General features: G+C 36.5%; 1 protein-coding gene and 1 pseudogene across 10 annotated transcripts; both read left to right on the forward strand.

The window, feature by feature from the left end:
- The first annotated feature begins 1,519 nt into the window (after positions 1–1,519).
- Positions 1,520–27,894, forward strand: LOC114317316 (2-isopropylmalate synthase). Of its 9 annotated transcripts, XM_082920537.1 has the most exons (10): positions 1,520–1,905; positions 5,224–5,290; positions 7,416–7,612; positions 8,213–8,326; positions 16,552–17,133; positions 22,882–23,288; positions 23,376–24,123; positions 24,238–24,302; positions 25,095–25,558; positions 27,533–27,894. In XM_082920537.1, the coding sequence occupies exons 1-9, from the start codon at positions 1,690–1,692 to the stop codon at positions 25,420–25,422; spliced, it is 2,724 nt and encodes a 907-aa protein (XP_082776663.1). In that variant the 5' UTR covers positions 1,520–1,689; the 3' UTR covers positions 25,423–25,558; positions 27,533–27,894. The 9 variants fall into 9 exon arrangements, with proteins under 9 accessions (XP_082776663.1, XP_082776664.1, XP_028119821.2 ...); XM_082920538.1 differs by having other exon boundaries at positions 1,521–1,905; positions 7,351–7,612; positions 22,882–24,123; XM_028264020.2 differs by having other exon boundaries at positions 1,521–1,905; positions 22,882–24,123.
- Positions 11,650–13,118, forward strand: LOC145822726 (prefoldin subunit 3 pseudogene; annotated as a pseudogene). Its single transcript, XR_014364406.1, has one exon. The product of XR_014364406.1 is annotated as a prefoldin subunit 3 pseudogene (transcript).

Here is a 27,894-nt window from a genome sequence, read left to right on the forward strand (position 1 = left end):
TGCGACCCCCACTGAGGGTCTATAGCGGAGCTCTATTATCTTTTATTTCCAGAATAGGGTGAATGCCGTTTTTTAAAAAACAACTTTCGAAAAACCGTGTCTTATAATTAAAATAATAACAAAATTTGAACATAAAAAAACCACTTTAGAAAAGTCAGTTTTAATTAAGTTTTTAATTAATTTTAAATTAATTAAAAATGATTTTGATAAAATCGATTTTACATTAATTTTTAATTTTTTTAATTTATATTTTTAACTTAAATATTTTTTGACTAAAAATATTTTTAATAAAAAATGGTGTTAGAAAAGTCGTTTTAGAAAACGATTTTAGTAAAGCCGGTTTTACATTAATTTTTAATTTTTTTTATTTATATTTTCAACTTAAATATTTTTTGACCAAAAATATTTTTAATAAAAGACGGTGTTAGAAAAGTTGTTTTAGAAAACGGTTTTGGTAAAACCGGTTTTACATTAATTTTTAAATTTTTTTAATTTATATTTTTAACTTAAATATTTTTTACCAAAAATATTTTTAATAAAAAACGGTTTTAGAAAAGTCGTTTTTACATTAATCTTTTTTAATTTATATTTTCAACATAAATATTTTTTGACCAAAAATATTTTTAATAAAAAATGGTTTTAGAAATTTTTTTTTTTAATTATTTTTTCTCATGTGGAAAGGTTGGACTTGGGAATCAAAAGATAAGTAAGAGAGCAGCAATTTCAATGCATTCAAAGATGAGTTTCTTTAGAAAATTACAGCACAAATAAAAATAAAAATTAAAACGTAATGCTTGCTTTGAGTTTTCTAAAATATTTTTTAGATAATTCTATTTTCTTATTTTTCGTATTTTTTTGTTTTTGTTGAATTTTTTAATATTTTAAGTTTTTAAACATACCTAGCATAAATACACTAAATACCAAAAATACAAACAAACAAAAAAAACGAAAATTCAGTACATTTTTCATATTTTTGTGTATTTATTAATTTTTGAAAATATTTTTTTACAAATATTTTACTTTTTAAACACATCTAAGTAAAATGCATCTAAAAAAGTAAAAAAAAAAATGCTTAAAATTTTAAAAATATTCACTAAAAACAAAAAACTCAGTTTTCAAAAAACTTAATTCAGAAAACTGAAACCTAGGGCTTGTTTGGTTTGTATCTCAAGATATAATTTTTGAGAAATTTTTTTAAAATTTTTTGTAGTTCAAATTTTTTGAAAAAAAAAATTCCAAAACCACTTTTCAAAAATTTCCAAAATTTCAAAGTGTTTACAAAACCCACCCTAGAGTGGGAATAAATATTTGAATTTTGCTAGAGAGCTCTAATTAGAGCTGCTCAAAAACAGCTCTAATGAGCTGTCACCATTAAAAAATAAATAAAATAAAATAAAGAAAGGTAAAAGACAAAACAAGAGAAAAAAAATGACAAATTAATGCCCTTTAAAGCTCCAATTTTAAACGTCTCACTCATTTTTGTTAATCAAAAAGACACCGCTAAAGTGGACTAAAATTTTGAAAATGGTATAGTCAGGGAAATCAGCCCTCCCGCCATCCCCAATCTCTCTCTCTCTCTCTCTCTCTCTCCATACTTTCTCTCTCTAGATTGCTTCTGCTCTCAAACCCCAAAATAGTGTCCCTAAACAAAACCCTAATTTGAAAACCAGCCCTAATTAAGCTGATCCAATGCACAACTCGGCCGCGGAGGTCGCCGGAGTCGGTGATCTACAGCAACCCGTCAGCCGGAGATTGGTCCACTCGACACTGTTCCCGCATAGGTCGCAAGACAATGCAACAGAGAAAGAGGACAAAGATGGCGATCAAAAGCCCAACGAAGAAGAAGAGTATTGCGCGAGTCAAGGCAAGAAGAAGAGACAGCGAAAGTCCGGAGCTCCTAAGAAGGTGAGTTTCTCAATTTCGGCTTGGTTTTGTGTTATTTGTTTATTTATTTTTTGATTGAATTGCTTTCTCAATTTCGATAGGGTGCTGATACAGTCAAGACATTGAAAAAATTATGCTTGCATTTGTACTAATTTCATGCTTAGTTGGCTGGATGGAAAGTAAACAAGCTTGAACATATCGAAATTTTATAGGATGTACATTAACAACTTAATTAATCCAGGTAATGGAATAGTCACTGAGTTTGATCAAATCATCAAACAAACAAGAAAACTTGTTGCCTTTGGATAGTGGGTGTGAGTGAACAACAAAAAACTCTTAATCTTGATTATGCTTCTTTAAAGAACAGGTTATGGTTGTAAGTTATTTTGCAGTCTATCAAGGCGGAAAATCTAATCGAGGATTTGAATAATTTTTATTGAAAATTCATAACATTCACAATCAAAACAATATTATTTGTTGTAATTTTAATTTTTTGATTGACAATCATCGAATATATCTAACTTCGCAATCAAAACAATTTTGATAATTACTAAATTAAATCATGTAAGGCCATCTCCAACGTTTAACCAAATCCATCACCAAATTTGAATTTGGTGAAAAAGTACACTTTTTGGTCTCCAATAGTTTTATCAAAGCTGTATCAAATTGAGAACATCCCAAATCTTTCACCAAACTAAGGATGTTTTGCATTTTTCAGCAATTTACTGTACGTAGTCGTTGAGTGTTGGACCCACTGGACGACCGGTCGGACGTCCGGCCGGATGTCCACCTGATCATCCACTTAGTCAAAAAATTCAGGTCAATCAAATTCAAGTTCAACCCAGTTGAAGACTGCAATGAAAGAAAGGGGATAACCCAAGAGCAAGGTTTGTGTTTCAGAGAACAGAGTAAAACAGAGGAGAGAGAAAAGGATATAAAAACTAGTTGGGGAAAATCGAAAATGGTTTTTTTTCCCTTCTAGAGACAGAACAACGAATAAGAGAAAAGGGTATTTGCTATTTACTTTGATTCTAGAGTTTAGGAAAGAGATTGAGTTACAAGATGAGAGCACAAAGGAAGATGAAACAGAAGTTGACAAGATCAAGCTTATAGAAGCCACTGGCATGTTGTCAAAGCTTCCAACAATTGAACACTATGACATGAGTGCAACTATAGAAAAATAGATGCAAATGAAGTTCCAAGTTGAAGAATCCAAAACTTCAGAAGCAATGTCTGAGTCCTAAGTTTATGGTGTTGAAGAAATTCATGATTGGGCCAAGCCTAACTGTGGGAAAGACTCATATAGACGAAGTGGAAGAAATCAAAGAAGCTCCATATACAATATTTGAACCCACCTATCAATGTGTCGAAATAGTCATTGATAGAGATATTACCATTAATCAAACTCTCCCAACTCAGAGAAATGAGCAACTTCAGGAACCATCCTCTTGCCCAAGGAACAAAACCACGAAACTCCTACCAATGTGGAGTTGATAAAAGACAGACCACAAAGAAAGATGAAACCCAACCGAGTGAGATGAAACCTAACAAAAATTTTAGATTTTTCATATTTTGGTAATCGCCAAGTCAAAATTTTAATTTATTTTCAAGTAGCTGTTTGCCCTATTTGGTAGGATTTATTTCCAGCTTATTTAAGCTTTTAGCTTAATTTAAGCTATTTTGATGTGTTTGGTTCAGCTTAACAATACAACTTATAGTTTTTTGTAAGTCAAAAATCAACTTTTAATCTTTAAGTGGAGGAGGAGAAGCTTAATTTATAAGTCAAAAATCAGCTTATGTTCACAGATATAAGTTATAAGCTGTTAGGCTATAAGATGTAGAAATGTTTAGGCTCTTTGGTTTTCAGAATTTGTTTCCTGGGGGGGAAAAAAAACTTATTTTGGTGAAAAAATTGAATTGGAAAAAAAAAGAAAAAGAAAAAACTCAGGGGTTTCATACGGTTTAACCTTTTTTGAGGGCAAAAATGATTTCTAAAACTTCAAAAACATATTTTTGGTGTTTATTTTGTTAAACCAATTTATATTTAAAAAAAAAAAAAATCAGAAAACTGATTCTGAAATTGAAAACAGAGCATTAGTAGCTGTTGTATACTAAAAGGGCAATTATCCAAGCAAGCCAGAGTTCACCTTCCTGATACAGAACCTTTGGGTGTATCTGTGAGAATAATATTCTCACAGTATCCAACCAATTTATACTTAATTGCTTGTTTTGCTACTCTCTTTTTGTTTCAGTGTTCTTCTCAAACATGTTGCACATAAAGTGAATACAGCATAGAAGTAAGCTGTGCTTTGTGCCTATAATCTGTACTGACCTTTGTAATTCTTCACTGCTTCTATCTTTGGGTGCTACTTCACTCTTTGATAGCTGTGTGGTGTGGTTGGTGTGTTCCTCAGTTTCTCTCTCACTGGTTGTAAATTTTTTGGATTACACTTGCCGGTTGACCGGCGTTTTGCTGACAGCCAAAAAATCACCGTTGGAGCGTTGGATATCAGATAGAGGAATTTCTCAAATTTTTACTTAGATTTGGTGAAATATTTGATATACCGTTGGAGATGCCCTAAGATTTCGTACTTTTGTGGAAAACAAAAACAATAAACAATCAAGTGAATGTACATGTTATAATTTTGATAACCAAGTAAACAAGGACAATTACTTTTTGTAGTGAAGAAGAGGGTGATGGGCCTGAACCTTAAACCCCATACTAAAATGCTTGACAAAATAGTATTTTGTTTTGATAATAGGCCTCGTTTGGAAAGTGGTTATTTTAGTAGGCTATTTTAGTTTTTGGCTATTTTAGTAGGTTAAAATTTTTGTGTTTGGGAAGATGATTGGATTTTTTTGTGGTTGGATGTGATGTTTATGAGAGAAAAAGTGAAATGATTATGGGTTTGATGTGATATTTTGTCTTATTAGCTATTTTAGTCTATTTTGTCTTTTTGTGATTTTTAGCCTAAACTAGGCTATTTTTTTTCTTCCCAAACACCCCCAATAATTATTTATGCAATACTATTGTTTACTTTTTCAAATGTTGAGGAAGGTTTTGATTGATGGTTTCTTTTATGTATGTACACACTGTAGAGTAATGATATAATAAGTGAGGTCCTCCTCTACTAGGCGAGTGCCTAAATTGCCTTACCCTTGAGCCACTACTAATTGTCTTTCTTCTTCATTATTTCAATTTAGTCTAAGCAAGTTCATTGGATGCAAGTTTATTGTTTCACCATTACCTCTTACAGAGTTTCAGTCCTCTATATTATTTTTAGTGCTGTTATTTTAGATGTCAAAACAGTTGCACTTTTCTGTCTTAATTTGATATAGGTTGCTGTAAATGGCAAAGAGATCCCGAGCAAGAAAGTGGATGACAAAGATTGTCCAGCTATTGAGAGTAAGTGCACGCCATGCATGCTGGAAAAGTTTTCACCGTTTTTCAAGTTAGGATGTCATGAACTCTTAACCACTGCACTTAGAAGGCCTGCAAATTGTTTAATACCACAAATATTTTGGGTTTCATGCAAATCCTGATTTATTTTTAAAAGCTTCTGAAGTACAAAATCCACAAAAAAAGCAACATTGTGTTGGTTCACCATGTTCTCCTTTAGAATCTCCAGCCAGTACGTATCTTTTCTCATGTTATATGCCTCCACATTCAGCTTTTTGTAGCCTTTAACTCATCAAATTTAAATCATGATATTGCAAGATTTTGAAGAGAAAAATGATTTAAGTAATGGAAGACACCAGGCTTAGTTTTGGCAGATAATACCATATCGTTGTAAAATGTACAATAACACTGCAATTGTTTTTGGCCTTAGAGTGTAAGGCTTATTCAAAGCCAGACAGGCCCGCAAGTTTGTTGAGGAAAATCTCAGTAGCAGGACTATTTGCATTCAACTCTTTATGGGCTTACCTGATGCATGCATCCACGGAAATGAGTCTTTACTCAAAATTTGTTGGGGGTAATCATTAAAATGGTGGTGGTGGGGGGTGGGTAGGTGGGAGCCATCAATGTAAACCTGGCTTGGGCTGAATGACAGACCTCTGACAGAGCAAACCATGCATGCTATTGACTTGCAACCACATTTAGGAATTAGCAGCGGCCAAAATTTGATAATTCAAGGTTAGATCGATCCATGCTCAGTCCTATATTGTTCTCCAATTTGAATGGAGATAAGCATGAAAGGAAGAAAGCACCTCCTTCAACTTAGATGAATTCATCTTTAAATCAACAAGGAGATTTGGGGAAATATCAGAGAGAAATTTATAATAATATTAAGTGCATCTGAATGCTAAAAAGTACAGTGGCTTCAAAATGAACTCTACATAAAACTCCCAAGGTTTAAATTCCAAATTAGTATACATTGCAGAAAGCAATCTACTTGAAAACACCACCTAAAACTGGCATTTGCCACTACATGGAAGTTTTTAGAGAATTTACATTTTGATGCCCCTTATATCTTCTGTGTGGTGGAAAAATCAAACAGTGAACAATTTTCTTAATCTGGTCCATTGTTGGCAGTGTAATAACCATAGCCGTTTGATAGATCTGTGATAAGGCTGGATAAAATTTATGCAACCTTGGGATAATCGCAGAGAAATGTGCAGATCCTTAATATCCAGATGAAGGGATATGTAGAACCATATTGAGGATGGATATCCAGAACACCTGGGAAGGAAATTATGAGGGCCTATTCCCGGTTGGAAGAAAAGTCCCATCTCCAAATTATGTATAGAATTTTCTGAGATGGCAATGCTATGCTTCATATCTTCTTCTCAACTATGTTCTTGGATTTTCCTTTCATTTTCTTTATGCATTGATTATTTCATGAAAGGGCGGATTGGCCCAATGATAAAGGCTTGGTTTTAACGTCTTAGTGGCACAGGTTTGAGTAAACAGCCTCTCAGAAGCCCGGAAATGGTGGTAAGGCTGTGTACATCTTACCCTTCCATACCCAACTTTAGCAGGAGCCTGATGCATTGGGTTGCTCCTTTTTTATGTCTTGATTATTTGATTCTAAATTATCCCAGTACGGTGAATTCTAGGATTTTGAATTTGTCACCATGGTTAAAGCCAAAGAGCCTTGATGTCCAGATGGACTGAGATCCCTTAGTTCTAAAAGGAGGTAAATTAGGATAACTTAAGGCAGACAATAACTTTCCTTCTAAAACTTCGTTGGCAAAATGAGCTACTTTGCATATGGAGATTTTTTGCCACTAAAACAACCTAGTAGAGAAAGAGGTACGCCCAAAGAAGCAATTGCACCTCGAATCACATCTTCAAATGGAATCTTTTTGATCAGTACATATTTATAAGAATGTTTATAGGCACCTTTCTTGAAAAGTTCAAATCCCTTTGAGGTCAATCCGCAACTTGGGAAGTAAATCCTTTTGTGAGGCATTTTTGTGTTCATCTTCATCATGTTTTGAGTTCGATATTTAATTTATTGCTAGGTGCTACACTTCCCTACTCCCATTGTCGACTGAATAAATTTGATATGTAATATGTTATTTGGAAGATATGAAGATGCCTAGACAGTTGAAGCGACATGCAAATTCTACACCAAAGAAGAAGCAGATGCAGCAGGTGCAAACTACACCCAAAAAAAAAATTATGAATGGTCTCCCTGAGCAAATATCAGACAGTCCAATACAGAGTGGAAACACGACACAATCAATTCCTGATGTACTGTTAGAGGCAAAAATTAAAGCTGAGGTTAGTCACTTCTGTGCTCTGTTTACTTTTATGTCTTTTATTTTTTTCCCCCTTACCTTAGACCTATTTCTTGTTGCTGGACTTTGATCCTAGCACTTATTATTTATGTTTTTTTTTGTGTATACACCCTTTTGAGTGACGCATTTTAAAGATGAATCCATATTTGTGTAGCACTTATTTGAAACTTATTTCTGTTTTTTTTAAATTTTTGATTATGTGAGCTTTCGCTTGGAATATAATAAAATATTTTTTAAGTTTTAGGTTTTATTTTTTTTTGCTTTGTAAGACTTTTTTTTTTTTTTTTGATATACAATAAATGAAAAATATTGTTTAAATTATTAATTTAAAAAATAAATTGACCTATAAATCAGTGCCAAAGAAAAATGCAAGTCTGAATTGTTGCTTGTACATCTCTGCTCTTGATTCACCCTTTGTTTTGCATTGGCCAAAAGCAAGAACTCATTGTCAAAACCCTAAACCCTAAATCACAATGGAAACTTGAAATTCAAACCGATCGAAGTCTGAAGAGATCAAAAATGGGTTTCCGTCTTCATGATTTATATATTCATGTATATGTATATGCCTGTTTTGTGTTCGCAGATGGGTTCCCCAAAACAGAGGCATTTCAACCTTGAAAATCAACCCCTAAATTCTCACAACTCTCCTCCTTCTCAGCTCATCCAAAACCTCCTATCCGCCATTCAAGCTCCCCAGGTACTCTCTCTCTCTCTCTCTCTCTCTCTCTCATACTTGAACTTGTGTGATTTAACTTGACTTGATTTGATTCGTTTTGTTTAAAGCTAGGGTTTCTTGCTATTTCTATTAAAATTTGATAAATTATCTTTAGTTTACGGTTTATTTCTACAATGAGAAAAGTAATTAGTTGGAGGTTTTTAGAGCATTGCTACATCCACCGAATTTGGGCTCACCTGAATTGTCCGAATTTGTGCATGCTGATCGTTTTGTTGGCCATCCGAGCGGTTGTCCCGCTGGTCTGGTAGGATGCCGGTTGACACATTAGTAGACAAGGGTGACAGTCGCAATTGACAAGAGTGACACCGGTCGTTCGGGCGGTCATCTCGCTGGTTGTCCGAGCGGTCATCTAACCAGGTGTTCAGCTTATGTAATTTGGGTAATTCGGGGGAGCTCAAATTCGGTGGATCAATCATTTTTCTTTTACGGAAGGCAGACATAAGAAAAGACACAAAAAATGGAAGAACAGGAGACTCTAACCTAGGCTAAGTTTGGGAACCACCTAAAATCTACTACACATCCTCACTTGTTTTCTATTTTTAGGGCTACTAAATGTTTCTACCTTTTTTCTTTGAACCCTCCATTTCTTTGGTCCCACACCATCCAAAATTACATTATACCTATTTTTCTTTTTCATCCCCACCATATTCCCAACTTTACCCGTCTTCCACTCCTCCCCTTCTCTGTTTTCTCCAGTAGTCCCCTTCCCTGCCAGTTGCCACTCTAACCACCCCTTCTGTCTCTTCTTCTTCTTCTTCACCTGCAAAACCCTAACCCAACCTCCTCCTTTGTCACTACTAGCCACCATAGCTATCGCCCACCCCATCGCGAACCCCCTCCCTGATTGTGAACCCTAATCCAACCTTCTTCTTTTTCTTCTCCCTGCGAAAGCCCTCTCCTCACGTCTCTCTCTTTCTCTCTCTCTCTCTTCCCCCCCCCAAGGGTTTGGCGGCTAGGGTTTCACAAAGTGTAGACACGGCTAGTGGCGAGGGTGGAGGAAGGTGTGGTCGACGGTGGTGGTGGGTGGTAATGGAATTAGGGTTAGGGTTTCGGGAGAAGAGGAAGAAGAAAAAGGAGGAGGTGTGGCCGATGGTGGTGGTGGGCGGTGATGGCAGCGGCGTCGTGGTGGAAAGAATGAGGAGGAAGAGAGAGTGTTGCGATGATAGCGGTGGTTGGGAGTGACGGCTGTGCTGTGATGATGGCGGTGGTTGGACGACTAACAATAGGCGTGAAGAGTGTACATGGTGGCTGCCGGAGGTGATGGAATTAAGGTTAGGGTTTGGGAAATTAGGGTTAGAGGGTTAGAGATGAGGGTAGAAATGGAATTTTATCTTCGGATAAAATTGGAATTAAGAAAAATGAAAGAGAGGGGGTTTCAAAGAATTAAGGTAGGTGTACATAGAAACCCTCTTCTATTTTTTCATATTTTCAAAACACCGCTCACTTGTTTTCTACTTTTTCATATTCCCAAAATACCTTTGTCAACCCGTTGCCCCTGAAAAGGCACCATATAGCAATAGTCACATGCACCATGTAGCACTAGACACTAAGGCCTCGTTTGGGAACATGCTAATTTAGTAACTTTTTGGCTATTTGGTTAAAATATGAGCTAAAAAAAACTAGCATGTTTGGGAGGACTTTTTGACTTTTATGAAAAGATGTGCAAAAAGTAGAGAGAAAAGAGAATCTTTGACTTTTTGGTATGAGTTGTTGGCTTTTTGGCTTTTTAGTAACTTTTTGACTTTTTGGCTAAACCGGTCGCTTCCCAAACGAGGCCTAAGACTTCTAAATTTTTGTGAATGATCGCTTTACGATTTTCATCTGTTAGAGAACTTCATATAATAATAATAATAATAATAATACTTGAAACTCTTTAAAAAAAAAATCTAATTTAATCCACAATGATGTGGCATAATTGATGTTAATATATATTAATTTTTAATTTGTCACACACTTAATTATAGTAGTAGATAGTGTCCAATTGTCTTGCTACATTATTTTAATTGAATTTGTAGATATAAAATTGTGGATCTCTAGAATTTTTCATATAACAATACATAATTTTATGGTTGAGTTTTTCAAAAATTCAAATATAAACTTGATAGAATTTGGCGGGCTCGTGACTCACCACAAGTTATGTTTTAATGATTCGAATTGTTCATTTTGTACGACCTTCCATGTAAATTTTATCTTGATTGTGTAAAAAAAAATAGTTTATTTTTAAAAATATGTTTGCTGTCTATTTTTTCAGAGATATATGATAAAATAAAAATGTTATGCTTATCAGATCAATTTAATTTTTTCTATAAATGATATATACCGAGGGCTTTACAAAATGAACGGTTTGAATCATCGAAACAAAACTTTTGACGAGCCCACGAGATTGTCAAGTTCTCTCAAATTTAAACTCAGCCATAATTTTAAAAGTTAAAAATTAGTATTTTTTATATAGACTGAATGATCATGCTCCTACAAGTCATTATACAATTAAATTGAATAGACTCATATATTCATTGAGAGACACTTTATCTTCTATATCATGTGTAAGTTTTTCATTGTTTTTTACATATACAACTTTTACTTATGTTTATTGTACAAGAGAGAATCCTACCACTTTTTGATAACACACATTTTTCTTTTACATATACAACTTTTACTTATGTTTATTGTACAAGAGAGAATCCTACCACTTTTTGATAACACACATTTTTCTTTGTTACGAGAACTTCAAACTCAAAATTTTTACTAGAAATTTGTTTAGAAAATAATGTGTGGTTGAGATTTATTTTAGAAGTAAGACCCAACATTTGAGAATTGAATCTAGATCATTTATCAGGATTCTCGATAAATTATGGGTTTAAGTTTCTTCTTTCTTACAATTTTTGCTTAGTTATTCATCGGCCAAATCACATTTGTACATCATCAGTTTACTATATAACAGTGGTTCTACAACTTTCTAATATCGAACCTCTCACTTTTCTCATCCACTATGAAATACTATTTTTGTGTTTGGTTGATAAATCCACATAAAGAAGAAGAAGAGGAAGAAGAAGAAGAAGAGAGTGTGTCAGGGTGAGGCCAGGGATGGTGTCAGTCGGAGGGCGGCGGCGGCCGCAGGAGGTAGGAGGGCTAATGGTAACGGCTGATGGCAGGGGTGGGGTTAGGGTTAGGGTTAGGGTTAGGGTTGTGATTGGAGAAGATGAGGATATTTTGGGAATATTGAAAAATTGATGGTGTGTATTGAGTGAAAAATAGAAAATTAAAATTAGATGTGATGTGCAATGATTAAGTGGTGTGTACTGAGAGAGTGTGTGGTGTGTAAATAGAATTTCCCTGTCGTCAACTGCCAAAAAGCATAGTTCCCAAAACAACCATAAATTCGATGCATTATTTATTTATTGAAATCAATATATATATTTTTAATATTTTCACATATTTTCAAGGTGCTTTTTACCTTAATCCCAATATTAAACAAGAATAATTCTATTTATACTAACAATCGTACTGAAATTTTTATTAAAAATACAAGAAGCCAAATGTGATTGGTTATCAAAAAAGTGTTAGAATTTACCTTAAACCTACCACCACTACCACCTCACCTACTCCACTAAACCTAACCCACTACACCACTACCACCTCCACTTCACCTACTCTCCACCTACTCCCAAACACACTCCTATATAATAGTAATCCTTGTAATTGGAAAAAACATCAATCAATAATATCCATCAATATATTTTACATGGTATCAGAGCAAGGTTAAGAACCTATTCATTCTGCTTCACCGGCGGGCGGCAGCCTCGCCTTGGCTGCCCGCCGGACCTCTACACATACCCAGACTGTAACTTCTCTTACCTCTCTGTTCTGTCCATTCAAAGCTTAGAAGCGCCGGAAAACCCCTCCGGAATACCCACGCCGCCGGACCTAAAAAAAAAAAAAAAAAAAAAAAAAAAAAAACTCACCCTTGCCGTCAGATCCATCTCTCTCTCCGTGTCGAAAATGGCAACAGCATCGTCGTCGTCGTCAGCATCATCTGGGGTTACAGAAAGAAGAGGAATACCAGCAGCTGCTTTCGTGGAAGATGTACACACCTACCTCTCTCAATTAGGTCTCGATGTCAACTCCACCCTCTCTTTCCTCCAAGAAAGGCTTCAGCAATACAGGTTGGTCGAGATGAAACTTCTTGCACAGCAAAGGGATCTTCAGGGGAAGATCCCAGACATTGAGAAGTGCTTGGATATAGTCACTACTTTGCAAGCTAAGAAGGGTACTGGTGAGGCACTGCTAGCCGATTTCGAAGTGTCTGAAGGCATCTATTCTCAAGCACGCATTCAGGACACTGATTCAGTATGTTTATGGCTGGGAACTAATGTCATGCTGGAGTACTCATGTGAAGAGGCCACCAAGCTTCTACAAATGAATTTGGAAAATGCTAGAGCCAGTTTAGAAGTTATTGTTGCAGATCTACAATTCCTGAGGGATCAAGTGACGATTACTCAGGTCACAATCGCTCGCATATACAACTGGGATGTTCATCAACGCAGAATCCGACAAGCACAAGCCTCACCTGACACTGGTCTATCTGAGGAAGCTACTCAGCAGATTCCCACTCAGTCCAAGGCATTTCAGTAGGCGATCACGTGGTTACATTCATGTTTTCCACTGGCTTTGTCCCCTTTTTTGCTTCCATTCCCACTTCTTTATTTATTTTTAATCAATTTTTATGTGACTTTCGCCACCACTTTTGACCCAACACTTTTTCATCCCATCTTTTTTAATCAACTCACTTCCTCTCTCTCTGGTCCCTCTCTCCACCAGACATTGTCTTCCATCCTTTCCCTTACTTTATTCCACCCACGTTACACTCTTTTTTTTTTTATTTTAATAGATATATCTCTATATATTTTTATTATCATATATTTCCTTTATCCCTACCATTGTTCGTGAGCATCACCATTTTCCCATTATCTTCTTATTATTTTTTTATATTCCACAAAAAAAAAAAAAAAAAAAAAAAACCCCGATGTTTTTCCATTCACTCCTCCACAAATATTTTTATCTATTTTCTTTCTCCATTGTTTTATTTTATTTTATTTTTATTATTCACCACACCAACAACACAAAATCACACCAACAACATTCCACAAACTTTACCTTATTTTATTCATCTCCGGGCTCAACCCCGATCACACTTACAAAAAAAAAAAAAAAAAAAAAAAAAAAAAAAAAAAAAAAAAAAAAAACAGCCAAGACCATCATCACAACAACCAAAGGATTTTTTTCCGTATCCCTTCTCTACTCTGCCGCCGGTCTCTTCTTTTTGCCTCCGTCCTGGGCGGCCCTTGCCGGTGTTGCCTCCGTGTTTCCCACTCCACTGGGCACGATCACTAATCCCTGCTCCTCCACTGCAGCATATGGCGGACCTCCGAATCGGAACATCACGGTGGCCTTCCGCTTCAGCTCTTTGTTTTCTGCCTTTAGCACACTTATCTCTGCTCGCGCATCCTTATACATGCGTTGGAGCAGAGCCAGCTGGGAGTTTAAATGCTGCACCTCATTTGTCCTACTCTGCAGCCGGTTCGACAAATTTGTGACCGCCGTCATGCTTTCCACACATGCCTTCAAAGTATACTGATTGGCCTCCACATCCGACTGCACTGCCATTCTTTGCTCCACAGACCGCATCGGAAAGTTCAACGGAGCAAACTCCGGGGCGCTTGGTTGAGGTTCCAGTGCCACCGCACCAGTTCTCTCTCTTGTTGACTCGTTGAGGTCGGGAAAGAGGGTGAGCAGTCCACGGGAAGACGAGGACGAGGCCATTTTCTGGGCAACAGTATGTTACAGACTCTCTCTCTCAACGAAGAGTTTTTCAGCCTCTCTCTCTCAGCACAACGAAGTTTTTTTTTCAGAGGTTTTTCGCAGCTTTTCTCTGCCTCAGCCTCAGCATCAACCTTGGTTAAATAGCCAAGGCAGCCACGCGCATCGCGCGCCTCTTGCCACCAGCCGACAAACGGGCACGCAAGCCAAGGCGCCCACGTGCCTCGCCATCATGTCCGGCACACCTTTTGATGAATTGGGCACGCCTTTTGATGGCACGCCTTTTAATGGATTGGGCACGCCTTTTGATGGCACGTTTTTTGAAAATTGGGCGCACCTTTTGAGGATGCGATTTTTTAAGGGGTCCGACAAGACTCTGTAAACTGTCCCGACATTGATTCCGGTTAGCTCCTTCATGGGTCCGACAAGACTCTGTAAACTGTCCCGACATTGATTCCGGTTAGCTCCTTTATGGGTCCGACAAGACTCTGTAAACTGTCCCGACATTGCTTCCGGTTAGCTCCTTTATGGGTCCGACAAGACTCTGTAAACTGTCCCGACATTGATTCCGGTTAGTTTCTACAAGGGTCCAGCAAGACTCCGTAAACTGTCACAACATTGTCTGCTACAACGGTCTGACATGACCCCATAAACTGTCCTCTACCACGTTCTGACACCACCATACAGTGTCCTCTACAACGTTATGACACCACCATCCAGTGTCTTTACCAACGGTCTGACACGACCATACAGTGTCTCCTATCCTTTTTTTATTTTTATGTATTTTCTTGTTTTGTTCCTCTCTTCAAACTCAAGTTGGTTAGTTTCTATCCTCCTTGAGTTTGCGGGGGGCTGTTAGAATTTACCTTAAACCTACCACCACTACCACCTCACCTACTCCACTAAACCTAACCCACTACACCACTACCACCTCCACTTCACCTACTCTCCACCTACTCCCAAACACACTCCTATATAATAGTAATCCTTGTAATTGGAAAAAACATCAATCAATAATATCCATCAATATATTTTACAAAAAGTAACAATATTTAAACAACCAATGATATTGGGACATGTATGGCTGTGTTTGGTTCTATTCTCCAAACATATATCTACCCCTTGTTTTGAGTGTTTTATTTGTTTAGAGTTTTTAAAAATTAATTCCACACTCACTTTTGAAAACTCTTTCCAAGGTAGGAAAATTTGGGCTAACCGGTCGTCCTCCCGGACGTTTGGCCGGTTGACTGGAACAGTGCTATTTTTTTTTTTATAAACAATTGGCACCTGTTATTTTTTATATTTTAAATAAAAAAAATTCAGAATTTTTTAAAATCTTTTATGAGCTTTGAATAGAATTTTGAGTTGTGTGTTTGGTTATGAGTTGTAAGTTTTTGTATCAAATATCATATGTCACATTAAAATTGTTCCACTCAATTCAAAATTCTTTCACTAAACAAATTTTCCACACTCAAATCATAATTCCAAAACTCACAAACTCAAAATACAATTCTATTCTCAAATCATATTTAGAAAACTCTACCAAACACTAGCTATGTTTTTAGTAAGAATGTTAGTAAGAATTTAAGTAGATGTAGCATTGTTCATTAAACAATGCCCCAGGAGCATTCTTTTTAGCATTTGCCTTTAAAAAAAATGGGGAAACATATTTGGAGAAGTTTAATTATGTCTCATGTAATGCATTTGCTGAAGGACTGAGAATTTCTGAAATGCTTTGGAATAAGCGAAGGTGAAATTTCAGATATTGATAACATATTAGTTATATTTTGAAAAATAGTATCCATTTTGGGAATTGAAATGCAATGATGCTAACATGTTTGGAAAATTGTATATCAAACTGTGTTATTCATAAGACACTCTAGAAGCTTAAATACTGGAAATCTCTTTACTTTCTGTTTGAAAACTTATATAAGAAGTATCAAAATTACAGAGTCTGCCATTTTCTCACTGTTTTTTTAATGTTTTTCCTTCCTGATTTACATTCTTGGCAACAAATTGTAAACAGCCCAATCTTTTTCCATTTTGTCATTTTTTCATAACAACATACATGAACACACACTTCATGATCAATTTCATCATGTGGACCTTGTTTATGATGATCTGATTTGGTATGGGAAACATATGATTGTTTGACAAATTGCATTGGAAAAACATACTCATCTTCTTTCTATTCTATGCTTCATCTATTATTTGTTGAAGAATTCATGGGAAGAAGAATACAAAGTCAGATTTTCAGATTTACTGTGCCAAATTTACTTTATGAAATTTTGTGCTTTGATTTTTTATTTTATAGTATATGCAAAATAACATCTTCTTTCATTTGATTCAAAACTTGATTGTTCTAATAGCAGGGTCTGAAACCACCACTACTAAAAAGCTTGTATTATCTGCTTATCCATTTGTCTTCTAATCCTCCAACGTGTTATCCAAGAGCTGGAACTGATTCAACTTTTTGCAACAACGGAATTGGTCAGTACGGGATCAAGGTGTCATTTGAAGATATATGTAGTCTCTCTGATATATCATTCAAAGAGCTTTCTAAGATGTTTAGGCAGTTTCTCTCTGTTTTACCTGATGACTCTGCAAGTCAGTCTCCAGGACAAGCTAGGATGCAGTTGGATATCAGGGCCACTGCTGAACAATTAAATCTTCAGTTAAGGTGTTGTATGGTGTTGTTGAACTTGCTAGTAGCTGATCAGTATCGTCTTTTGGAAAACGGCCAAGTTCTTCTTGATATACTCAGAGAATTATGCTCACAGAATTTAACCAACAGAAATGATGATAATACTATCAGCTTCGAGAAAGTTTATCACAAATACATATATAATGACAATGATTGTAGCACCTCTTTCACCGAGGACATTGTTGCTTCTTGGCATTTTATGGTGCCGGTTGATCTTCGTCTACATTACTTGTGCACAATGCTTGAGGTTCTTGACAAGTCCAACTTTTTTTCCTACTTTATTCACCTATATTCTCAGTAGCTTGACAAAGGAAGAAATAGAATTGCATAATATTACGTTACAACTTATATACTGTTATTAACAAGCATGCTTTACTGATTTTAGGAGTTGTTTACCAGATACATTTTAAGCTATACATTTGTTAATGCTCATAATATTTGTAATTTTCACTTGATATTTGTTTTACATTTTCAGATTGAGTTATATATGATTTGCTCCCTTTGTTATTGGACATAGAACTGCAACTTGTTCAGAGTAATAGATTTTTATTCAAATGTTAAATAAATATTGCTGTCTCTATGAACACATACTAGAACTCATGAGTCACGACTAGGTAATGTACATAGCTTATTGGCTATAGCATGACTGGAAGTTTATAGCACATTGTTTGTATTAGGCTATAGCACTGTAAATAAATCTTCATGACATGGACATGCACACACGTGCACGTATAGAAAATCCAGTATTGGAATTGAAGAACACTTAACTCCCTTTGTAAGTTCTCAGATGTTGTAAATTTAAACAAATTAATTATATACTTAGAATTCAGAGGAATCTAAAAAATGCTTCAGGCAATGCATGACAAGCAAGGTTAGGATACAAAGGAGGGGTTAACTATATAGATTTGCGCCACATGTATATTATAAGATTGATTATTAGCTCCCCATGAAAGATTGATCTACTGCCTATTGCTTATTTGTGGGGCACATAAAAAGCAAAAAGATGGATTGTACCCAGGTATGAGTGTCGTGTGGGGGTGTATCTAGGGGTCAGGCACTTCAAATCTCTACTCGAAGGATACGCCGACTACAAAGACATGAATACAACCTATGAAGCATGTTGTTAAAATTCACCTACTACACACCTACCACTACCACCTACTACACACTCACCTACTCCACCTACTCCTCACCTACTCCTCACCTACTACACACCCACCCTCTTCTATATATAGGAATCACGAATCATTGTAATGATATCAATAAACATACACATCAATCAATAATATACATCAATTTATTTTTACATGGTATCAGAGCGAAGTTAAGAACTTAGTATTTTTCGCTTCACGGCGGGCGGCAACCTCGCATTGGCCGCCCGCCGGACCTCAACCTAGTCCGCTAAAATTCTCTACACATACCTTCACTCTTCTTCACCACCTCGCCGAAGCAAACCCAAAATCCCTCTAGGACATTTCGTCGAACACCATGTCTGCAACAATGATGGATCAAAACACACATTCCGCAGCATATTATTACACCATGGCAACTGCTCTATCAAGACTCTCTCTCTTCGTCAGCTACTCAACAACAACCTAATTGTATCAACGGTGCAACTGAGGATGCCAACAACCCACTGGGCAGCCACGCCAGTATAAATATTGACAGTAGCGATTGCCGAGGAAAGATGGCACTCGGAATTGGAGGACTGGACAAAGGGAAGAGTGTTCTCACTGGTGACAGCATCAATCCCAATGATGCTCATCGCACTCGGAATCAATTGGGTTCTTATCTCCCAGGTGCTGGAACAGCAAACATAAATGGATACATGACTACAGATTGGATGGCGGGCTCTAAACCGTTGGATGATCAGTTTCAGTCTCATTCTTCGTCACTCTTCTGCTCCTGTTCCTCCTCGTCGCGTCGCTCTTCGAACCAACTCACGGTGGAATCGTCGGCAACGGAAATGGGGATCTTCGTGTCTTGCTCGGCTGGAAACAGCTAGAAATCTCTCTCAGATTCTTCTCTCCCTCCGCGGCCCCTCTCACTCCCTCGGTGATAACCACATTGTTTTTCTTATCACTGCTCACCCCATGTGATCCACTCTACCACAAACAAATAAAATAAATAAATCAATCAGCAAATGCATTGAACCTCGGGCCACCCAATTCCCTATTCTTATTATATATATACTTTTCCCTTTTCACATATTTTCCACCCATTTTTCTTTTCTTCTTTTATTTCTTTATTTTTTCTTTTCTATATCTGCTCACTCTCTCTCCTCACTTTGCATCCACCGCCCAAACTTTTTTTATTATACAGCTTAATTGGTGCACTCCTTGTTCCCCACTTTCTTTCTTTTATATATATATATATATCTCTTTTTATTATATTATATTAAAAAAAAAAAAAAAAAAAACAAAAACAAAAACAAAAAAAAAACAAAACAAAAAACATCATCTCTCCTCCGTTTGCTTTCAAACTCCATTATTTTTATTTATTTTCTCCAAACCACTTTCCTTATTTCCCCCATCTTTCATTTTTGATTTCAAATATATTTTTATTATTTCTTTCTTTATTTTCTTTCACATTATTTTTAATCTTTTTCCAATTCCATTCATACCATATCGTTTTGCACACCAAACCATATTTTATTCATCTCAGGGATCAACCCCGATCACAATTTTACACCAAAAAAAAAAAAAAAAAACAACAAACCACCACACACCACCAAAAGCTTTGTTTTCTTTTCTGCAGCCGGCCACCAACCGACCTCACTTCTTCGCCTATTCCGCCGGTCTTTTCTTCTTGCCTCCGTCCTGGGCGGCCCTTGATGGTGTTGCCTCCGTGTTTCCCACTCCACTGGGCACGATCACTCCACCCAGCTCCTCCACTGCAGAATATGGCGGACCTCCAAAACGGAACATCACGGTGGCCTTCCGCTTCAGCTCCTTATTTTCCGCCTTTAGCACACTTATCTCTGCTCGCGCATCCTTATACATGCGTTGGAGCAGAGCCAGCTGGGAGTTTAACTGCTGCACCTCATTTGCCCTATTCTGCAGCCGGTTCGACAAGTTTGTAACCGCAGTCATGGTTTCCACACATGACTTCAATGTATACTGATTGGCTTCCACATCCGACTGCACTGCCATTCTTTGCTCCACAGACCGCATCGGAAAGTTCAACGGAGCAAACTCCGGGGCGCTTGGTTGAGGTTCCAGTGCTACCGCACCAGTTCTCTCTCTTGTTGACTCGTTGAGGTCGGGAAAGAGGGTGAGCAAACCGCGGGAAGACGAAGCCATTTTTCTGGGCAACAGAGTGTTACAGAGTATCTTTCTCAGCAAAACGAAGAATTTTTCAGAGGTTTCTCTCAGTTTTTTCTGTCTCAGCTTCTGCCTCAGCCTCAGCCTCCGTCTTGGTTAAATAGCCGAGGCAGCCACGCGTATCGCGCGCCACTTGACGCCAGACGACAAACGGGCGCGCCAGCCAAGGTACTCACGTGCCTCGCCATCATATATGGCACGCCTTTTTATGGATTGGGCACGCCTTTTGATGGCACGCCTTTTTATGGATTGGGCACGCCTTTTGATGGGACGCTTTTTTATGGATTGGGCACGCCTTTTGATGGCACGCCTTTTGAAAAATTGGGCACACCTTTTGAGGGTGCGACTTTTTAAGGGTCCGACAAGACTCTGTAAACTGTCCCGACATTGATTCCGGTTAGCTCCTTCATGGGTCCGACAAGACTCTGTAAACTGTCCCGACATTGATTCCGGTTAGCTCCTTCAGGGGTCCGACAAGACTCTGTAAACTGTCCCGACATTGATTCCGGTTAGCTCCTTCAGGGGTCCGACAAGACTCTGTAAACTGTCCCGACATAGATTCCGGTTAGTTTCTACAAGGGTCCAGCAAGACTCTGTAAACTGTCACAACAACTGTCACAACATTGTCTGCTACAACGGTCCGACATGACCCCATAAACTGTCTTCTACATCGGTCTGACACCGCCATCCAGTGTCCTTTACACCGTTATGACACCACCATACAGTGTCCTCTACAACGTTATGACACCCCTATACAGTGTCCTCTACAACGTTATGACACCACCATACAGTGTCCTCTACAACGTTATGACACCACCATCCAGTGTCTTCACCAATGGTCTGACACGACCATACAATGTCTCCTATCCTCTTTTATTTTTATGTATTTTCTTGTTTTGTTACTCTCTCCAAACTCAAGTTGGTTAGTTCCTATCCCCCTTGAGTTTGCGGGGGGCTGTTAAAATTCACCTACTACACACCTACCACTACCACCTACTACACACTCACCTACTCCACCTACTCCTCACCTACTACACACCCACCCTTTTCTATATATAGGAATCATGAATCATTGTAATGATATCAATAAACATACACATCAATCAATAATATACATCAATTTATTTTTACACATGTATATGTATGTGAGGACCAAACACAGCCAAAATATGCTATATATGTATGTGAGGACTATGAGCATAAGAATTTAGGCATGGCTCTCTTGAGGCAAGAGATCTTGAGTTGCTTAATCGACGAAGAAAAATAAAAAATTGAAAAGAGAGAAAAGAGATGTGATTTGGTAAAAAAAGAGGGTTTGTTGTGATTAATAAAGAAGAGAGGGGAAGAAAGGGTGAGAAAATTGAAACGCAACAAGGATGATGTCGATCCTTGGAGGCATCACAAGCACATCAAATGATGTCGGTCGGTGAATAGGGCAGCCAAATTATTGATGTCAACTGTGTATCCTATAGGTATCTGGTGAAGAAAAGCTGATGGTGATCCATGGCTTTTCCCTTTTTCCTCTTTCTTCTAGAGTATAATCTTTTCTCTAGTTTCTTTTGAAGAAGTAAAACTAATTGGTGAAGCATTAGCCATGAAAAACAAAAGGAAGGTTGGTCCATTAGTGTAAAAATTTATTTGTTAATTTCATTGCCATATCCAGGTGGAAACAACCACATCTTGGTTGTTTTCTATATTCGTACTTGTGTCATGTCGAGATGGGTCCTCTCAAAATTTTGAAGGCTTTGTGTAGCTTAGTTGTTAATCTTTTGATTTGAGGATGTCAACATTTGCACAAGTGGAATGGGCACTTAGACTAATAGAAATTTGGGACAAAACTTTGGGAAACCAAGAGCTAATCTCTTAAGGGTTGTTTCTTTATTTATCTTCGTCTAACATCTTAGAGGTGTTGGTTGTACTTAAAGAAATTGTTAGTGTTAGGATTAGGATTAGGTCAACAATTTCATGATTTTGTAATGTTTGACTTTGGGTTGAACATTAGCCACTACTATTAGAAGCACATGGATAAGTCAGATACCTTGAAAGCTTCAATAAGTGCTATGGCAGAGCTTGATGGAAGAAGTGCTATGGAAGAACTTCATTGGCATGGAGAAAGTTTTGGACAAAGATTGGACTAAGACGATATGGACTTTATGAGTGTCCAACATGAGTTCGATACGGACAAACCACTGTTTTGAAAGTGTCCATGCTTCTTAGGTTTTATGCATAGTTTTTTTATTAATGCAAATTACTAAGTATGCTAGCTAGGTAATTGTTCAACTACACTTTCTAGACACATCTCGTTTCCTTATCCAAGTGTTGAGTATGTGACACAGGTACTTCATACATGTAGAAGAGTTCGTGGGACCAAAACATTGCTAATGTCATTATTATTCTTCAAGTGACTATACCTAATATCAAATCTTAAGTTTGTTTATTTTTGCATTAATTATGTATTTGAGCAAGTTGTATAACTTAATAGCATGATTGCGTCATGTCTTGTCACCATGAGTATTGTTTATGTTAAGAATTTTTTAAAAGTTTATAACCCTGATCCTAGTTATATATATATTGTCTCCTTTTCCTCTCATCTTGTACAATTTTCTCCACTCGGTTACCTGTTTGAACGGTTCTTTGCAGCTTGCCAGTATAATAGAGAATTATTTCGTCAGGTGTTTGCAGATGAGCTTTTGGTGCGTGGACAATTAAGAGAGTACTTTAAGCTGATTGATTCTCGTTCGTCTACCAATAGAAAGCTATTTATGTGCCACTCTAGTCATGGTGATATCGGAAGTGTTATAGAAGTTCTCTCTACTCATTTTTGTCTATCGTTACCAGATGAGCAAGCATTTGAAAATTTCCTCAATAGATTGTTTTGGCTGCGTGGGGAGGATTTCAGAGCTCCTGAAGTGAGCCTGACTGCAGTTTTAGTATTGCTTCTCAATCCTTCCATGCTTTGTGCACCAAAATTTCTGCAAGCGCATCTGATTTCCATGGCTTCTGACACCATTGGCATGGGTTTGGAAAATATGAAGCCAGATGTCAGACTAATGGATTGTTACTTATCAGCATTTGAAAGGTCAGTCATCTTGTACTTGAAACACATGTCAACTTTGCAAATGAATGATTGTCCTTCAGGTGATGAGGATTCTGTTCTTAAATTCAGTACATATGGGGGAAACTCTCAGCCATCTTTCGAGTCTTACGTTAAAACAGACACAAGAAAAAAAATTAATGATCTAATTAGCAAGTTAGATCATTCATGGCAATCACGGTTACACAACATTCTCTTGAGGAAAAAATCTGACCTAGCCACTTCCTCTATTGCATACATAAAGGAAAGCAAACATATTGTTGACGTATCATTCAGAGATGAGATTTTGTCAAACTTAAGCTGCATTATATTGAAAGCTTTTTCTGATGAAGTTGACAGTACTGCATTATATGCTAGTGGGGATACAAGTCCACAAGATATATATCTTCTTGCTTCGATTTTGAAGTTAATGAGTTGTTCATTGTTACAAGCTATTTGTTGTCTGATGCATAATGGCAATTTGGGTTGTTTGAAGACCTTGAAAGATTTCTCTTCATGCAAGGAATATGATTCTATAGTGAGAATTATCAGTTGTTTCCAACAATTTAACATCTGTTTACCAATTCAAAAGCCGTTATATGGGTTAATGGAAACTCACCCAACGCAGCATAAAGAATCCAAACTAATGCTGTTGCATTTTTTGGGTTTGCTATCATTAAGTGTCTGTACTGGGCTTGATTTCTTAGTGAAGGGCTGCATATCGACAATTGTGACATTGATGAATCTCTTTGTTTTCGAAGAGGGTAATTTAGATGCATTGAGGTTTGTTGACAGATTAGAACCCATTTCATCTGGATCACCTCATGATAATGTTCAAGAGGTGAATTTTTTGCTTAACCTGTCTTCTTTAAATATATATATATATATATATATATATAAATATATTTTTAAATGCTTATGTTACATGTTTTCAGACTACTGATTAATGTTGCAGGTGGATCAAAGCTCTAGCCTTGTAGTTGCATCCAAATTTCAGAAAATCCAGACACTGTACTTGAGGTATATGATATTCTTGTGTATATTGTATAAGATAGTACCTAAAATGCTATTTGCTAATTGTCCAAGTATGTTATGTGTTATATTGGATCTATGTTGTGCTTGAATTTCCATCTCTGTTCCAAAAAAAAAAGATTGTCAACTTCTTGGATGGCAGTAACTCTACTAAAACTAGCACCTTGAATTTCTTTGTTTATGTTATTCCATAAACATCGTTATTATCCTTTTAAATCTGTTTGTTGTTTACAGTCTATTGGACGTTCACTTCTTTGCTATAATCTACTTATAATTTGAAAGACGGCATTACTTTCATAGGTAATGGAGGACCTGGTGGTCTTTTGTTTAGGTTGTAATATATGTTTTGCTTGGAAGAAAAATTGGTTCTGGAAAAAAAGTATAGTTACAACATGATACTGAAATTAGTTTGTAGTGCTACTGCTGTGGCATCATTATAAAACCACTCCTCGTCAGATTTTTTTTTTTTTGATTGGGAGAAACAAATTTATCAATTTTGCGATGAAGTAAGACAACTTCATATTTTTTTCCTGAGGTTGTTTTCTAGAAATTAGGCCACGACATACATAATAGTATAATACACAAATGTTAGCATTGCTAGTCACAACCTTTATTCTTTCCAGACTTTAATTTCCCTTGCTACCAATAGACCCTGAGTTATGTGTTGTTGAGAAAGTTGGTGTTATTCACTTGCTTCTATTATTGATAACTGCTAAAATAATCTTTTCACCCTTTATCTAATTTTGTGAGATTCTTTTGCTGTATGCCTTCTATCGCAAGTGAAAATGGGCAAGCAGAAACTTCAACAAATTCCTCAGGCAAGGATAACATACAGTGTGTTGTTAGCATAGAAGAGGAAAAGGAGGAAACCTGTAATGGTGAGATTTATCTCAAGTGCGTACTGAAAACTGGGGAAAAACAATCTGAATTTGATGATTTGGTTGATTTCGTTGAGTGCAAGAGGGGGAAGGATTATTCTGACTGGCTAAAGGATCGACAAAGGTATCGCAAATGGAAATGTGAGAAAATGGCAGTATTAAGGTGGAAAAAGAAGAAAAAAACTTGGAAATATATGAAGGAGAGAGTTGTTTGTAGTTTGAATGACTGAGTAAATGCCTATCATTTTGAAGTCAAGTTCTGCTGTTGACGTCATTGTGAGCCCTTTGTGCTTTCTGGCTAAACTTCATTTGTTATGGATATTTCATTAACAGCTCCTGGGAAGCAGGTGAGAGCAATGTTGCCAGGTGAGGGTAATCTTCATTAACTCCTAATTTTTTGAGATTCTTAATTTCTGCGTGGCATCTGCTTTCAAGAAACATTAGTAGTCAGGTGTTATTCACATTTTTCTTTATATAAATTGTTTGTTTAGTGGGAATGCATTGAGCTGATGCATTGTATGCATGCTTCCATATACTATCGATATGACATATACTGCATACTATATAGTTAAATAGAGAGATGGAATGCTCCATGAACATATTCCATATTAGTGCTTGAAGCAGATTGTGACATCAATGAACAATAGCATCAACTAGCTACCAAATATGACTAATGCTCTATTTGGTTTATTGGAATGAGATGGAATGGAATCATTCCATTCCACTTCATTCCAATGAACCAAATACTACCTAAATGTCGAAAACAAAATAAAGAGCAATCGAAAGTGACACACTATAGCAAACAGTCACTTAACCTTGTTTAATATTACTAAACTTGTGATCTTATGTGACAATGTTGGATAACTTTAGTCATTAAAGTCTTATTGTTTATGTAAAACTCACATTTTTTTACTTTTGGGTGGCATGACTCCAAATCTAGGTGTTGGACCTCAAAAGGAGATCTTTTTTGAGTTTGATTCGGATCAAGGTGGTGGTGGATTTTAGAGTAGTGGGACCTATTTTGCCACTAATGAGTTTATGTTGAGTACTAAAAGCTCATTACTCATATTGTGTATACATATAAGATTAAAAATAATAATAATAATAAATAAAAATTGTTAGTCTGCTTTGTTAATCAGTTAAGTTGTGAGGGTTTAGAACTTATGGTCATCTTTCAAAGATATTACTCTAAAGTTGGTTTCCTGAATATGGTCTCTTTATTTAATGCTGCTCTCTGAATTATATTATACTGTTCTTAAAAATATTGAAGTATGTAACAACGACGGGCAATAACCCTTAAATCTGCCTTGTAAAGTCATTCTAGGCTTGAGCCCATGCTGAAGTTGTTTGGGTCCACAAGGACATGTGCATTAGTATTACTAGGTATTAAATCTACATTTCAGGCGCTAAGGACATTTTTAGGACTTTTATACCCTCCATATCATTTTTTCTTTGTTTACTGGGATTTCCTTATCAGTTTGATTCGTTCTCTAAGAGCATGTTTGATTGACAGGATTAGAGCATGGAATTGAGATTATTAATCCGTGGGTCCAATAATCCTGTTTTTGTTTTGAAATTTTGTTTCAGGATTATTAATCCAATAAATTTGTAGGATTATTAGTAATGGGATAGGGGTCGGATTATATATCCTAAGTTGGGAAATAAAATAAAAGGACTCTTTTACCTAGTAATCCAATGCAAATCAAACAATAGATAAGGAGATAATTTATCTTACTAATCCAATTGGATAGTGAATACCATACTAATTTGATAGGATTATTAATACTTTCACTATTAGTCTTGTGAATCAAACATGGCCTAAGAGTATTAATTGTTGGAATGGTTTTTGATTTTTTGTTTGTAAACGTCGTCTTGATGTATTACTATCTTCTTGATTCATTTTGTTTATTGGTTTGTGGATGCTTTGAAGATAGATTGACGTTCTCTTCATGTGATATATTCTTTTTTTTTTTTTTTTGATCGGTGAAGGTCAGTTGTTAGTTGTTAGATTAGCACTTATGGAAGTTAGTCTCCTCACCCTTTGCAAAGCATCAAATGCTTATCTCCTTAATTCAACTCCCCCTAAGAAGAGTTGAACTCATTACCTCCTCCTAGGGACTAAACCTTTAGGAAAGTCATGGTGGCCAACTAGGCTAGGTCTAGTTGGCTCATGTGATCTATTCTTTGTTGTTCTTTTGATTTTAGTAGGTCTGCAATTTTATGTTATTTTTCTTTTTTGGATTCTTTGTGATATGATGCATGCATTGTTCTTAGTTTTTGTAATAATTTTTTATTCATTTTTTTTTTTCCCTGACATTTTAGTTTTGTTATTTTTAACAGTTTTGTTTGGCAAGTCAAGTGCTCTTCTTTGTGCCAGAAACCATGTGTCATGGCTGAGAGAAGGAGAAACTGTTGCAATGTTGTATTAGTTGTGCTCATTAGGTTTGGTAGATGCATTAGGATTGTGAATCATAATGTAAAGAGATCGAATTAGGGATCCTATTATAATGTTCTTGAATTATGTTAGTAACAAAACTCTTTGTTTCTACTTTTTATTTTTATTTTTATTCAAGATCCTGTACATGTGCTCACTTTGAGTACGAGAACTGATTCTTAGAATTTGATTGTCGATGTTTTGTTCAAGATGGAAGAAACCTTTTCAAGCACTAGTTTGTTGTATCAGATTTCTTTCTTTGATTCTC

This window comes from Camellia sinensis, chromosome 3 (assembly GCF_055761805.1).
Source record: "Camellia sinensis isolate YWXY chromosome 3, ASM5576180v1, whole genome shotgun sequence".
In the NCBI taxonomy this organism is placed as follows: Eukaryota; Viridiplantae; Streptophyta; class Magnoliopsida; order Ericales; family Theaceae; genus Camellia; species Camellia sinensis.

Excerpts from the sequence above, each read along its gene's own strand:
- LOC114317316 (XM_028264020.2), top strand. The coding sequence starts at position 1,690 with ATGCACAACTCGGCCGCGGAGGTCGCCGGAGTCGGTGATCTACAGCAA. Across the intron at positions 1,906-5,223 it reads AGTCCGGAGCTCCTAAGAAG|GTTGCTGTAAATGGCAAAGA; the intron begins GTGAGTTTCTCA and ends AATTTGATATAG. Across the intron at positions 8,327-16,551 it reads CCGCCATTCAAGCTCCCCAG|CAGGGTCTGAAACCACCACT; the intron begins GTACTCTCTCTC and ends TTGTTCTAATAG.